Here is a 14460-nt window from a genome sequence, read left to right on the forward strand (position 1 = left end):
GTCTCTCAGGGACTTGCACCAGTTTTTGATGCTGTGATTTCTACAAGGACACATTCAATACATTATTCAAATATAACACCAACTCCTGTTGCAGGATTCCAGGTTTCTCCCACATGGCATCATATAGATTAGCATAAATGATTACACTAATCATACCTCCCATTATAGGAAGTATAGCACAACAGGAAAATACCGTAAGTTAAGCACATATAACTATATCCAGAGTTAAGCCACCTCCTTAAACATTTTCCTGAATCTGAGTCTAAAATACTGGCTGAAGCGTATTTCTAAATATAATTTCAATGTGAAAGCAATATAAATGCGGGTGTTTTACATATGTATATAGAAGTATACACACATATTTAAATTAGAAACTACAGAGCATGTTCTTAGTACCTACATAATTCATAAAACTTGTTCCTCTTTTTCCCACTTTAAATACAGCAAGTAGAAAACATGACACTTTCTCAGATTCAAAGTAAAAAAATACTAACTAAAAAACAAATCTGCATATACAAATGCATTTTACTGGTCCTAGAATATTGTTCATGTTGTCATAAATTTCTGTAATTCAATGCCAACTCTCATTTTGCCCCAAAATCTGAAAAATTAAAATAAAAGCAAGAAAAGTGTTTCTCCAAAGTAACTGTGAAAATTATGCACCAAAATTCTCATATCCAAAAGAGAGTCTTTTTCCCCAGCAGGAATCTGTTTATGCAGTTGTTTCTCTAGTTATTCAAACCCACATTTATCTAGATGCCTCAGAAAGAGCTTCAATCAATGGAACTGAAATCTTCCTTTTGAAAAGTTAACATTTATCTGATTAGACAGTTTGGATTTCTTTTACATTACTGGCAGTAATTCTGAGGCTCTATATTAATTTCCCCAGTGGTTGAGTAATTAGTTAAAATAATTTCTCCTTAAAATATAAGCATAAACCCACTATTTCCTTCTTCTAATTAAAATGTGAGCAATTTACTTTTTTCCTAATTTATTCCCTCTGAAAAAAGCTAACATCTGATAAAACATTAAATTATTTCATTGTTTTTTTCCCCCAGACTTTTTAATCAAAAAGTGACTTGCTCTGTAACAAGTCAGCAGATGGAGGAAAATAAATCCTTAGGGAAAGTTTTTCAAGGTAGTCTGGGGCAAGAAATGTACAAAATGTACAAAAAACATGTACTTGTAGATTTGTATGTGCAAATTCTATGTTTATAAACGTAGAATTAATGCAAGGGTCTTCAGTGTTTTAACGAGATTTGAGTCAAGCTCTTTAAGCAGCATAATGACATGTCTACGTAAGCTATGACTGCCTAAGGTGACATCAACGGGTTATGACAGCGCGTGTATTAAGACATGAATTTATATATCACCTATTCTATATTAAGCTACTGTTTACTTGACATTCTGTAGTGAAAATCAGACCGTGGTCCTTTTCCACGTTTTTATAGACAAACAAAGGTTAACAATCTTGGCCTTACTACACTTACTGTGCTGTAAGAGTGGGAACCAAAGCAATTTATGTGGACTAACAAGTGTGTTTCAAGTTAATTGCCTGCGGAAACTTGGCTCTGCCATGTAGTCACATTAATTATTTTGAAATTAAGTACTTTGTTCCCACCTCCAACATATATTCAACTTCAAGCGTGAGATGGCCTAGTTCACTGAAACATGGCTGCTACATGCCAATTTTTGTAATAAAGAGGAAATCAGGATTATGTTGAAACAAAAAAGATTTTTCCATTGGTGTCAACAAAGGCATGTGTTTCAATTGCTTCATTCCCCACCCCCAGCCTCCTAGAACAACTATCCTAATTGGGATTCTTTGGGACAGGAAAATAAAAACGCTTTTGCATAAGAATTCGAATTTAAAGGCTTTGGATAATATTAATTTGCAGAATATAAATGGAGGGTTTACGTTAGGAAGTTGTCAGAGACACTTCAGAATGATGAGGCGTTTAACAGCTGAAAGACTCTACATGGACCGTGGTTAAGAATCTATTTCACAACAGGTTAAACAAACAACTGTCACACCTGGTATAACTAAAAAATAACCTGCATCAGAAAACAGAAATAAGTTTATTTCTATGCCTGTGCATCTAGAATTGTCACTATCAGCCTAATAAAAGTCTACTTTCATTTCGTATTAATTTAGGAGATTCCAGTAATATAGGAGATTCTGGGAAGGAGAGGAGGAAGCTCTTTATAGTTTTCTGTGAATCATGATGACCCAGGAAAGCACTAAACCTTTTGCTTCACTTTAAACACAATGAAAGTCTAATTGCTTCCCATGTCAGACACACGCTAAAGTGCTTTGCTGTATTGACACTCAGTTGCAGAAGAGGCAATTAAATATTTAGATAAGGGTTCTCAAGTATATAGTTATTGAGAAATTGTATTTACCTTTAGAAAATTAGCATACCTAAATAGCTACATGTGTAACTACCGCAACATTTGTTCACAACACAATGCAATGCCATGTAGAAACACCTGAGTTCATTCTTTTACAGGAGCTCAGCTAAAGGTAATTTATTTTGTTGACAGACAAACAGGAAACTTGGGGAGGAACACTGCAGTATCACGTGTAATATCCAGACATTTTCTGTAACGCTTCTAGTACCCAATTCTGTGCTGCAGAATTTAGAAAGGTTCCTACACTTTAGCAAATGTTTGGCAATGAAACAGGTCTGCTGGGGTTTTACTTCTCACTTGAACAGCTAATTCCGAAAAGTGTAAAGAAATGGCAGAGGTTTAAGCAAGCATGCATTTCCTTTAGGTATACGTTAAGAGATAGCTGATGGAGATTTTACCAGCAATAGCTGTCGTAGATGTGAAAGGTTATGCAAAGCCACCTCAAAACATGCAGTGTATTTATATATGCAACATCTCTGACTAGTAGTTGTACGACAGTCAAAGAGAATTACTAACGAGCAATCTATGACATGAACTCTTACCACTAAACGATCACATGCTGATCAGATAAAAATCTGATCCTGGGACAGAACTGGGTATTTTATTATTCTTATTTGGAGAAAACTTGTTTTCTGAAGAAGATTGAGGAAGATATTATATTCTTGAAAAGAGGAAACAGTTGGCTAAAGCTTCATAGTCAATGAGGTTTTCAAGACTATAGGACTGTTGTCATAGTATTAGCAGTATATGCAGGCAATCCTTTTAAACTCGTCTTTCATCCTTCTTCTAGGAGGAAAGTAATCTTAAAGGTTTTATTCAAAATTTTTTACTGAAAACTATTTCAATTTTTTCCTTTTTTTTTTTTTTTTTGGAATGCAGAGTGAACAATTATGTCAGTATAAGTAGAAAACCATTCAGATAATACAGATATCATGTCCAAATATTTCTGATTTCTCTTGCAGGAATAAAGATTTATTAACCACCGGATGCGAGGGAAGATGTTTTCAATATTCAGGGGAACAAGTAGAAATAGTGTTGAATTTAATGGGTAAAATGACATGCATTTCTGTATATATATTTAACACACCTACCCACAAACCAAAGACACCCAAAGAAGGACCAGTCTTCCCCCCCCCTCCTTTTTTTCACAGAGGATATAATTATTATGCTACTTTAGGTTTGAAAGCTACAAAAAGGAAACAAGCCTGACTTATTCATCCTGATTATTACCACATTTCAATAAAATACACTTAAAATCTAGGCTGCATTTTAGACCAGTAAAATTTTATCAGACTTCTTAAATAATCAGCTTTTGAATTAAACAGCCATAAAAAAAGCTTTTTGGCTTATTTTTGGCAGTGTCAACTTAATTTCACTTAAGCAGCACAAATCAAGGTATGATTAGCTGTTCAAAGCATAATTATTCACACTAAAATAAATCTTGCTGCTGAGTACAGCAGCCTTTGACATCCATAATGATAACTGAAGAGGCAAACTCCATTGAGACAGTTCTGCTCGTTACTTCAGTATGCTGTAGGTACCAGGGAAAAAAACCCAAAGTGTACAGCTCATGAGTTATTACGTATTTGAAGGTCACTCATTCAAATCCAAATAATGAGAAAAAAGTTATTATTTTTGAAAGGTGATAGATCATATGGAACAAGTCTTAATGTAGTGGCTAGTACCAAGTGTTCCTGTGAGAACATGCATCATGGCAGCTAGCAATTTGATCAGCACTAAAGGAAAAACAACAAAAGAATAAATGGAAGTGGAGAATACACTACCGTTTTTATGTATGCTACACATGGAAACTACTCCATAAATGCACAGAATTTGGTGAAGTCAGCTATAAATCTATTGACAATAAAATTATTGAAACTATTTATATGAATTGTAAGTTGGAGTCAAAGCATCAATCATCTCTACTAACTTCAGCGGAGCTGCAAAAGTGTTTATCAGAATAGGGATTTGCCTCATGATAGCTGACAGTTTAACATAGACAAACATCCGGTGGAGAAAAAAGGCAACATTAAAAATAATAACTTTAGATCTTATATTTAATACAGAGAATCAATCCCTGATTCATAGAGATGCACTCAACTGGGGGGGGAAGGGAGAAAAAATAACAACCACCAAACCTGAAATAGAGTAGAGAGCTGTTAAAGGTAAGGACTGGGAGAAGAGAAAGACAGCCAAAGAAAATGAAGAGTTTAAAAAGTATACAGGGAATATTCAATCTAAGAGAGAGACAGAAAGATTGAATTTGATCAAGGAAAATACAAGAAATTTTGAGTCCACCATTATAAGCTACTTATTATTTGAGATGACCTCTGAATTTATCAATCAGAAAACACTAAACTAGCAATAATAGATACTTATTTAAAGAAACCTATAATTGAGAAAATGCTACAAATAAATTTAAGATATTAACTTGCCTGAAAACCGAGGAGTTTTTCACTAGGCTTAATATGTCTCTGAAATTCACATTCCACTGGTTGTATTACTTTGATGCCGTCTTCATAAAAAACATAAAACATGTTCCCAATGCCCAGACCTTAGGAACAAAAACACATTGAAATGTATAAAATTAAATAATGAAAAAAAAGAAAATCCTTGTCTTGAACTAAAACGCATAACATTTTTTCTATGAGATCAATTTGTTAATGCATAGAGTGCTAATACAGCTAATCCTATGGGATCATTTGTTGTAAAACTAAACCAAAACTGTTACGTTATTCAGAATTTCATATAGTTTTCTCCTGCAAGACAGTGTCTTTATGAATACAGATCTCAAAATATACACTTTGACAGCTGCAGTAACAGAAGTGATCCTGTGAAATAATCTACATTGAAATCAAATTAATATTAGTTCTCCATGTATTCTTATTTTTCTTTTTCTGAGGCATGGAGAAGTTAAAGTAATTTCTGTATAATATTGAAAGAGAAGTTCTGAATCTTTGTTACAAACCCTTATTTGACATTTCTTTCAGTCAGAAAAGGAAACGTTCCCTACTGTATTATATTGGAAAGCCAGACTTGGGCAGATATTCATTCCAAGTTTGAAGGGCCGCAAATGTTTATAGAACTGTTCAATCCTTCTACTGCAATGTTGCTGAATAAGGCGAGATGTAATGTTTTGTGGAGAAGGTGGGAACCAGATCTGTAGAATGAAGTCTCATAACATCTGTGGTCATGCTCCTGACCACAAAAAAAGATGTTCTCCTTAGTTTACGGTGTGCCAACTAAGACAACAGTTGTTGATTTGCTCTGTGGATGCCATGACGGATGATCGGTTCATATTTGTAAAATTGCATGAAAATAAAATACTCATAAAATACTCATAAAATTACCATCATAACCAACACTGACGGCTGAACTGTGGGCTACACTGGTAAAAATGCACATGTATCCTCTCTACAGGGCCTAAGACGACACCTGGCATAACAATATTTGGTATTGGTATATGAACACAGGGGAATAAAACCCAGGAAAATGAAATTTGAGTCTGAAATTCTGCTTATCCTAAATTCTGAAGGAAAACCTATGTTAATAGAGAGAAAACACATCTTAATATCAAATAAAATAACAAGAACATTAAGGAGGGGGGTAGCGTGTGTGTTTGCATAGGTTAATGCATGTGTATACATACAGACAAGTTCCCAGTCCTTATTAGGAATCACATAGGTAATACAGTGATTTAAAAATGTAGTAATATGCATGAGGTTGTAAGGCCATGCCCAGAACAAGCAAGTTCAATTATCTCTGAGAAATCTTGTGGAATGGTTTCTCATTTCTGGCCAAGTTTTCTTTAAAAAAAAAAAAGAAGGGACAGTCTCCAAGCAGAGTTTTCCTCATTTTATATAAAATCTACCTATTCATAGGCTACCAAAAAGCGGGAGAGGAATTTGTCTATGCTGCATTTGATGTGGCAAAGAAGCAGGCTGAGGTCCATGGAAAACTTACCAAGCATGGCTATTCTGAGCACAGGGTGTCCTAAGGGCAAAACACCCACTCTGGTCAATAGGTACTTTTGTACGCCTTTGCAGGCATGTCATACAGCCTATGTAAGATAGTATGTCAAGGTCTTTCTTTAAGAAATGCCTGACATTGCATCCTGTAAGAACAGCTGGAATTTGTAGATAAGCCTGACTGAGGTTAGGCTGCCCCCACCAGTGAACACAGTGTAGAGATCTATAGCTGAGCAACTGGCTTATTGTATCTGGGTGGTACATAACGGTGTTTAGCTAGCTGGGCACAAAACAAGGTTTTCCCTTCTCCCTGGTCTCATTGACTAAAGTATATTATAGTTATTAGCAGGATAAGTAATACCAGAATGTGAGGAAGTAAATCAGCTGATAGCCCCAAGTCATACAGACATTTGATCCTGAAACTTCCTCCTCAGTTGCCAATATTCCAAGGCAGGCTTTCCAATGTACAGACAATATTCATGCATAGTAACCCAGCCCAAACTTTTAAGGCTTTATTTCCAATGTCTGGATAGTAATGTTCACCAAAGCATTCCTTAAAATCAATGAAGGAGACACAATAAGAAATATCCTTCTTCCATTTCAATACTGAGTTAAGGAAGTCAGTTCATATAAGGAACCTTGACCTATGGATCCAATTAAATAATCACCCTTCCAAGTTATTATGACCCCAGAACTCTTCCTTTGAGCATGTGCCTACAAATATCTGTACAAATACCTAATTCACACAAATATCTAATCACTTAGGCAAGCCACTTCTTCACAACTACAGGAGCTACTCCTCTGAAGACATCTGACCTAATTTTGCAACCCTCCTACCACCAAACCAAAACCAACCCAGCACATTCATAACACTGTGCCAGAAGCAACAACAATAAATGTAAATATATTTGCTTAATGTAGACCAAATCTATATTTAAAACTGGCTAACACTGATTTGAAAAAAATGGTTGTGGTTTGGGTTTTTTTTTTGCATATAGGTTAATATACAGATAGAATTATGCTTGTGTATATATTGTATTATTACTGTAACACAAATTAATGTACTTTCAAAATCCTTTCAGATTTTTTGACACATATTCTTTTCACACTTACACAAGCAAGCAGTTGTGATAAGGCTTTTGTGTACCCCGTATACAAATATTCATTGCAGGCACTAAAACCTACCTATGGTTTCATGTCCTCAATTATCCTACTGTCAGCCACCTCTCCCTTCCTCTCTATTAATACTTAGATAACAAAATAACAGAGTATGCATGGCCCGGAGAAGTTAGTGGTGATGTTTATCGGCATCTTCAGGGTACTGCTCTCTTGTAAATGAATTCCAACATTGCAACAAGTAGCAATATTTGTTGGAAACATAAGGAGTGGCCAATGAGAAACACAGGAGAGAGAGAGAAAACCAGCTCTAGAAGACGAAGTTGGCACTTCATATTCTCAATCTCTACTATAAAATACTTTGTTTAGTTTTACCATAGTCACAGAGAAATTTGAACCTCTACCATAAGCACTCTGGTAAGCTACTATTTTTAATTGGTCTTTATTTTCACAGAATTTAAGTTTTCCTAAGTGCTTTCTAACCACTGAAAGCAACACAGGACTTGCCTTGAAAAGAGAACCCTGTAAGGCAAAAAGACGCCCTCTAAAGGGATGCCAGTCATGTTTTCAGTTTTCCTCAATATAAACACAAGGTAAAGCACAAGTGATACCTTCCTAATAAGCGGTGAGAATACCATACATTTGAAAACTTTGGTGTTAGAATCTTGTTGTGCATCAGTTTAATTGTTAACAGTGGAACTGTATGAAACTGAACACTCTGCCAGGCCAATAGAGCAGGAGGATCACAGCTGAGCTCCACTATAATCAGGGAACCGATTGTTGATACCAGCTGAGCAACCAGTAAAACAGGAATATAAAAAATAATCCTAGTTTATAGTTGAAAACACACTGGGAAACGTCAAAGGTTACTATGTCATGAGGCAAATGAAATATCAAATTTTTGAATCTTTAATTTAAAATAAATCTTTACAGAACATGCAGAAATACCATTTGCAGCATGAATTCATAGCAAAGCTTGATCCACTTACAGTATTATAAATCTTCCAATGGAAATAATTGAAACATTTCCTGTTCCTGAAATACACTAATTCCTAAATTGCAACTTTAAATTAAGAACAGGCTACTTAGAGAAACGAAATGAGACTGCATGACAGCACTTTAATTATGATATTCTTCTGCAATACGCTTTATGAGAATGTCTCATATATATTAAAATTAATACTTATTTTTGTCAATAAAACATACATTTTATGCTTTCTATGTTATAACACCTGATACTGTCTGTATTTATATTTATCCCTCAGGTGGTCACAAACCACAAACCTCCATTCCCCCTCCCAATATTTACAAATCCTTCCTGAGTATAAGAAGAAAATTATTTGTCTTATTAAGTATCATCAGGTACCTTAATTTTAATTAAATTCTTTGAGATTATATTTTTTCAAATGAGAATGATTCATACAAGAAGATCACTCCCAAGAGCATATAGGCTGATTGGTTGGAAGCTTTATCATGTCAGTAAACAAACAAAAGTTAAAGGTCTACATTTTAAATCTGAGCTTCTTGTTGAATACCTTTGAGTAACTGTCTGAAATATTTTAAACGGCTTATTTCCTTCTCTCTCCCCAAAAGGAAAAGCAGTTCACAAAGGCACGAGCATTTAAAGGATTACTTTCCACTATATTTTTCTTTAAATCAAATCCCTCAAATGTTGTAAGGGGGAAGGCAATTACTGTAACTGTAGAGTATGAACAAAAAAAAAAAAACCCAACCAAACCAAACACACAAAAGGAACAATAGATGAGCATTTTACATAATGCAGAAAACACGAAAAAAGCCATCTGTATTAGTACCTTGCTCTCGCCATAATATGTTTGCAACTGCAGCATGTAAGAGAGAAAAAACAGAAAACACAATGAACAAGAAAAAAACCCATGAAATGATATATCAGTTCTAAAATAATTATGATGCTTTAACCTCTGATTCACTAAAATACTTCTACAGGTAAATCATGGAAACAGTGAATTAACAATAATATTAATTGCTCTGTTACGTGACAAAATTGTGATTAGCCATCATAGTTATTGGGGTTAGGGTAAACCCCATCACTCCCTGTTACACCCCCCAAATTAACTCCATCAGCCTTTATCAATAGTGTGTTTCATGCTCCATTACGAAACACACGTGGAGTTTGCATACACATAAGTTATGTATATTAATTACAGGTGACGTCATTTTTGTAATTTCCTTTAAGCACTGGACTTTGAAGAGATTTATTTCAGGATATAGTTATGAGAGAAACATGCACAACCAAAATGCATACAAGATGTTCTTCTGTATTGCTGTAACACAGCCATACTACCAAAGCTGTCATGTTGTAAAATGTTTGTCGTTATCTTTGGAAGACCAAGATGGGGACTATAAGATGGCACGGTAACCAACTATCTGTTTTTTCCATGAAAATGTAAGTTGTATTTGGCTATCTTGTTCACAATTGGATTTTAGACCTTTGAGATCAATGAAAACTGATTATCCTAATATTGCTCTTTCTGCCTTGGGAGAATAAAAAGAAGCAAATATAATTGTGCAAGTTTTAAATATTTAGAGCTCAACATGCCATGGAATAAATTGTTTAAAATGCCATCACTGAAAAACAAAGTGTTTCGTAAAGTAATGATCTGAAATAGAGAAAAATTCAAAGGAAAGGAAAACAACACAGAGAGCACATATATATCACACACAGACATAATGAAATTGTGATGTTCATTGAAACACAGTGTTGCAAAAGCTAAAAACATTAATGTGCTTTAAAAAAAAAAAGTTTGGAAAAAGTAATGGAAGACACGTTATTAAAAATGTTGTTGGTACACAAAAGTCCCTCAACTGCTGGCTTCTCAAAGTTGAAAGTAGAAACAGGAAAAACTATCACTCCAGAAAAGTCCCAGATACTATGATTTTCCAAGCATCTTTTACTTGGCACTGCTGAAGACAGGACCAAGATAAGCTTTTGGCCTGAAGCAGCGTAGCATTTCTCTCATTCTTGTGCTCTGAAAGAATATACAGAACCCCACATATATAGAACTGTCCTTGGAAAAAGCGTCAATCTACTTTCTGACAAGCTCAGGATTCTGAGACTTAGGATAACAGAGCTACTGGGGTTTTCTTTTTTCCTCTCCCTCCCCTCTACTATTTTTTGTCTCCTGATTTTTTTTTTTCCACAAATTCTCTCAACAGAGCTACCTCATTGTATGACCTTAGACACAGTATTTAGAACCACAGAATAGTTTGGGTAGGAAGTGACCTTTAAAGGTCATCTAGTCCAACCTCTCCTGCAATGAGCAGGGACATCTTCAACTAGATCAGGTTGCTCAGAGCCCCGTCCAACCTGACCTGGAATGCTTCCAGGGACAGGGCATCTAGCACCTCTCTGGGCAACCTGTGCCAGTGTTTCACTACTATTATTGTAAGAAAGTTCTTCCTTAGCGCCTAAATCCTTATAGTTTAAATCTTCCCACTTTTACTTTAAAGCCATTACCCCTTGTCCTATCGCAATAGGCCCTGCTAAAAAGTCCTGTAGGCCCTCTTTAAGTACCGAAAAACTTCTATAAGGTCTCTCTGGAGCCTCCCCTTCTCCAGGCTGAACAACCCCAACTCTCTCAGCTTGTCCTCATAGGAGAGGTGCTCCAGCCCTCTAATCATCTTCATGGTTCTCCTCTGGACCTGCTCCAACAGGTCCATGTCTTTCCTATGCTGAGGGCTCCAGAGCTGTATAAAGTTCTCCAGGTGGGGTCTCAAGAGAGTGGAGCAGAGGGGCAGAATCACCTCCCTTGACCTGCTGGCCACACTTCTTTTGATGCAGCCCAGGATGTGGTTGGCCTTCTGGGCTGTGAGCGCACATTGCTGGCTCATATCCAGCTTTTCACCCAACAGTACCCTAAAGTCCTTCTCGGCAGGGCTGCTCTCAACCCTTTTGTCCCCTAGCCAGTAGCGATACTAGGGGTTGCCCTGACCCAGGTGCAGGACCCTGCATTTGGCCTTGTTGAACCTCATGAGGTTCACACAGGTCCACTTCTCAAGCCTGTCCAGGTCTCTGGATGGCATCCCATCCCTCAGGCGTGTCAACCTCACCACTCAGTTTGGTGTTGTCAGCAAACTTGCTGAGGGTGCACTCAATACCACTATGTCATTGATGAAGATACTGAACAGTACTGATCCCGATACAGACCCCTGAGGAACACGACTTGTCACCGATCTCCATCTGGATATAGAGGTGTTGACCACTACCCTCTGAATGCCACCATCAGACCAATTCCTCATCCACCAAACAGCTCACCCATTAAATCCATGTCTCTCCAATTTAGAGAGAAGAATGTTGTGGGGACTGTGGCAAAAGCCTTATGGAAGTCCACATAGATGACATTTGTATCTCTTCCCTTGTCCAGTTCTGTAGTTACTCCATCAAAGAGGGCCAACTTGCCCCTGGTGAAGCCATGCTGGCTGTCTCAAATCACCTCCCTGTCCACAATGTGCCTTAGCATAGCTTCTTGGAATTTTGTCCCCCAGAGATACTGTGTCATTCAGTTATCCCTTGATAAAATGAAGGTGATTACTTTTTACCTTCAGTGCTTTGAAGTGTACAAATGAGAGATGCCTATATAAGTAGAAAATAGCAGTAATACTGTTGAAGTGATACTGATACTAGAATAAAAGTGTTCCCCTTTCCCAACACAGAACATTAGTGCCACTTTCAAATGTGCTCAGTCTGTGCTTTATTATCTTTAAACCAGTTTAATTCTCTGAAATATTATATGTGCATTGTTTTCAAATATCACCTTTGTCTTTCCTTTAATATTTGAACTGTTAGGATCCAATAAACTGCCAAAAGCCAAGACTAAGGGAGTGTGCCATCTTGTCACTTACTTGGGCTGAGTAGTAAACCTTTACATCAAGAGGCAGAATTTCTATTGAACTGCAACTAAGGTCAAAATGGAGTCAACATGTTTTAAATTTATTTCTCAATCATCTGCCTTTATACTTCCTCCTCTGATTTCAGGTTGTTCCTTTCAGAAGAGACTAGCTTTGAAGGAAGTCTTGGCTACATTGACTGAGTATGTGTCCTCCAGACATCCAGCTGCTCTGAATGAAACTTCTTGATGGCTAAATTGCTAAAATCAGTCTGACTCTTAGATTTATATCCAGTGCTGGCAGCACAAAATGGATTTGGTTTACTGTATATTTCAGTGGCAGACATGAACAGAGTATTTAACACGTCTATTCTACATAACATTTGGCTGCCTATGTTTAAACTATTTAATTATTCTCCTAAACTAGACCTCTGACTATAAAGTGCAATCATAAGACAGAATATTAGTTTGATGTTTTATTGGCAGCTATTATTTTTTTAAATAAAGACCTAATCAGTAGATCATCGGTACTGCAACTACAGAAAGAATGGACTGAAAAGTTTAAGAGATCTTGAAATATTTTAGTTTAAACAAGAAGAAAAAGGTGTTGATTTGTATAAAAAGAACATTTAAGAGAAAACTATATCCTTATGGCTTTAGAGCTACAGAAATTTTTTTTTTTTTCACTGCAGGATGAAAGCAACTGAAGTGTCCCCAAAGATATTCCATGACCAAAAGGAGAAGAAAATGGGAAAATATAGTACTGTCCTTCCCATCAACTAAATATGGTACCTGCTTTGTGAGCACTATGCAGTCAAGTCCTTCTTTACAAAAGCTGACAACTTTAAACAGGGAATGCTAAGGTGCTTATGTTTCTTTCCCTTTGTCAAAGTGTTAAATCGGTCATATCTACTTTGACAGACAGGAAGAGGAAAGAAACAGCCCTAGGGTAATGCTGCAGGTGACTGACCTCTCCATGGAACTGATCGCAAACTTTGGGCCTGGCAGGTCAGCCAGTTTTCAGTTCGCCCCACTGTCCGTGCATCTAGCCTGTACTTCATCAGTTTGTCTTTCAGGGTGCCATGGGAGACAACGTCCAAAGCACTTCTCAGAAGAAAATAAACAACGTCCACTCCTCCTTTCATCCACCCTGCTGGTCACCCAAGTGCAGAAGGCTGTCAGGCTGACAAGGCATTATTTCCTCTTCATAAATCTGTGCTGACTGCTCCTAAACACCTTCTTGTCCTTCATGTTTTTGGGAATGGTTTCCAGGGTTATTTGCTCCATCGCCTTCCCAGGGATCAAGGTGAGGCTGATGGGCCTACCATGTCTTGGATCTCCTTCTTGCCCTTCTCAAAGAGTGACACTGGCTTTCTTACATCCTGCAGAAACCTCCCCTGATCATCATGTTCCTTCAAAGATTATCGAGAGTGGCCTCGCAACACCATGTGCCAGCTTGTCCAGCATTTGTGAGTGCATCCTATCCAGGCCCTTTGCCGTGTAAGTGTCAGGTTTGTTTAAATGGTCTCTAATCTGATCCTATCCACCACAGGTAAGACTTCCTTGCCAGATGAAGACTTAACTCCCAGACTTTCCCAGTGGTGTCACATTCCTGGGGGCAGTTTTGCCAGTAAAGACTGATGTGAAGAAGACCTTCAGTACAACTTGGCCCTTTCCATGTCCTTTGTCACCAGGTCCCCTGCCCCACTCAGCAGCAGGTCCATATTTTCCTTAGCCTTCTTTTTGCTGCTGATGTCTCTATGGAAGCCCATCTTTTGCCCTTCATGTCCCTCACCAGATTCAGCTCCAAGTGGGTTTTGGACCTTCTAACTTTATGCCTGCATGCCCAGACAATGGCTCTATATTCAGATGACAGTTCTGTGTTTGCCTCATCTTATATAGTCTTTTTTCTGCAATAAAGCAAATTATATTCCCCAAGGCAACCTGGAGGATTTTCTTTAAAATTAGTTTTCTCTTCACATTCTAAGGAAAGAACTATCTAATATCACAGAATCACGGAGTTTTCAGAGTTGGAAGGGACCTCTAGAGATCATCTAGTCCAACTCCCCTGCCAAAGCAGGATTGCCCAGAGCACATTA

At 37.2% G+C, this 14460-nt stretch overlaps 1 protein-coding gene across 1 annotated transcript in view; it reads right to left on the reverse strand.

Moving 5' to 3' along the window:
• FSTL5 (follistatin like 5) overlaps positions 1-14460 on the reverse strand; it is a gene marked incomplete at both ends in the record, with an annotated part of 297136 nt that overhangs the window by 40352 nt on the left and 242324 nt on the right. Inside the window, 2 exons of the mRNA XM_082482814.1 lie at positions 4848-4966; positions 9311-9337. Coding sequence (XP_082338940.1) covers positions 4848-4966; positions 9311-9337 — 146 coding nt within the window. The remainder of the gene's footprint in view (positions 1-4847; positions 4967-9310; positions 9338-14460) is intronic.

Source organism: Vanellus vanellus (genome assembly GCF_965231255.1).
Source record: "Vanellus vanellus genome assembly, chromosome: 4".
Classification (NCBI taxonomy): domain Eukaryota; kingdom Metazoa; phylum Chordata; class Aves; order Charadriiformes; family Charadriidae; genus Vanellus; species Vanellus vanellus.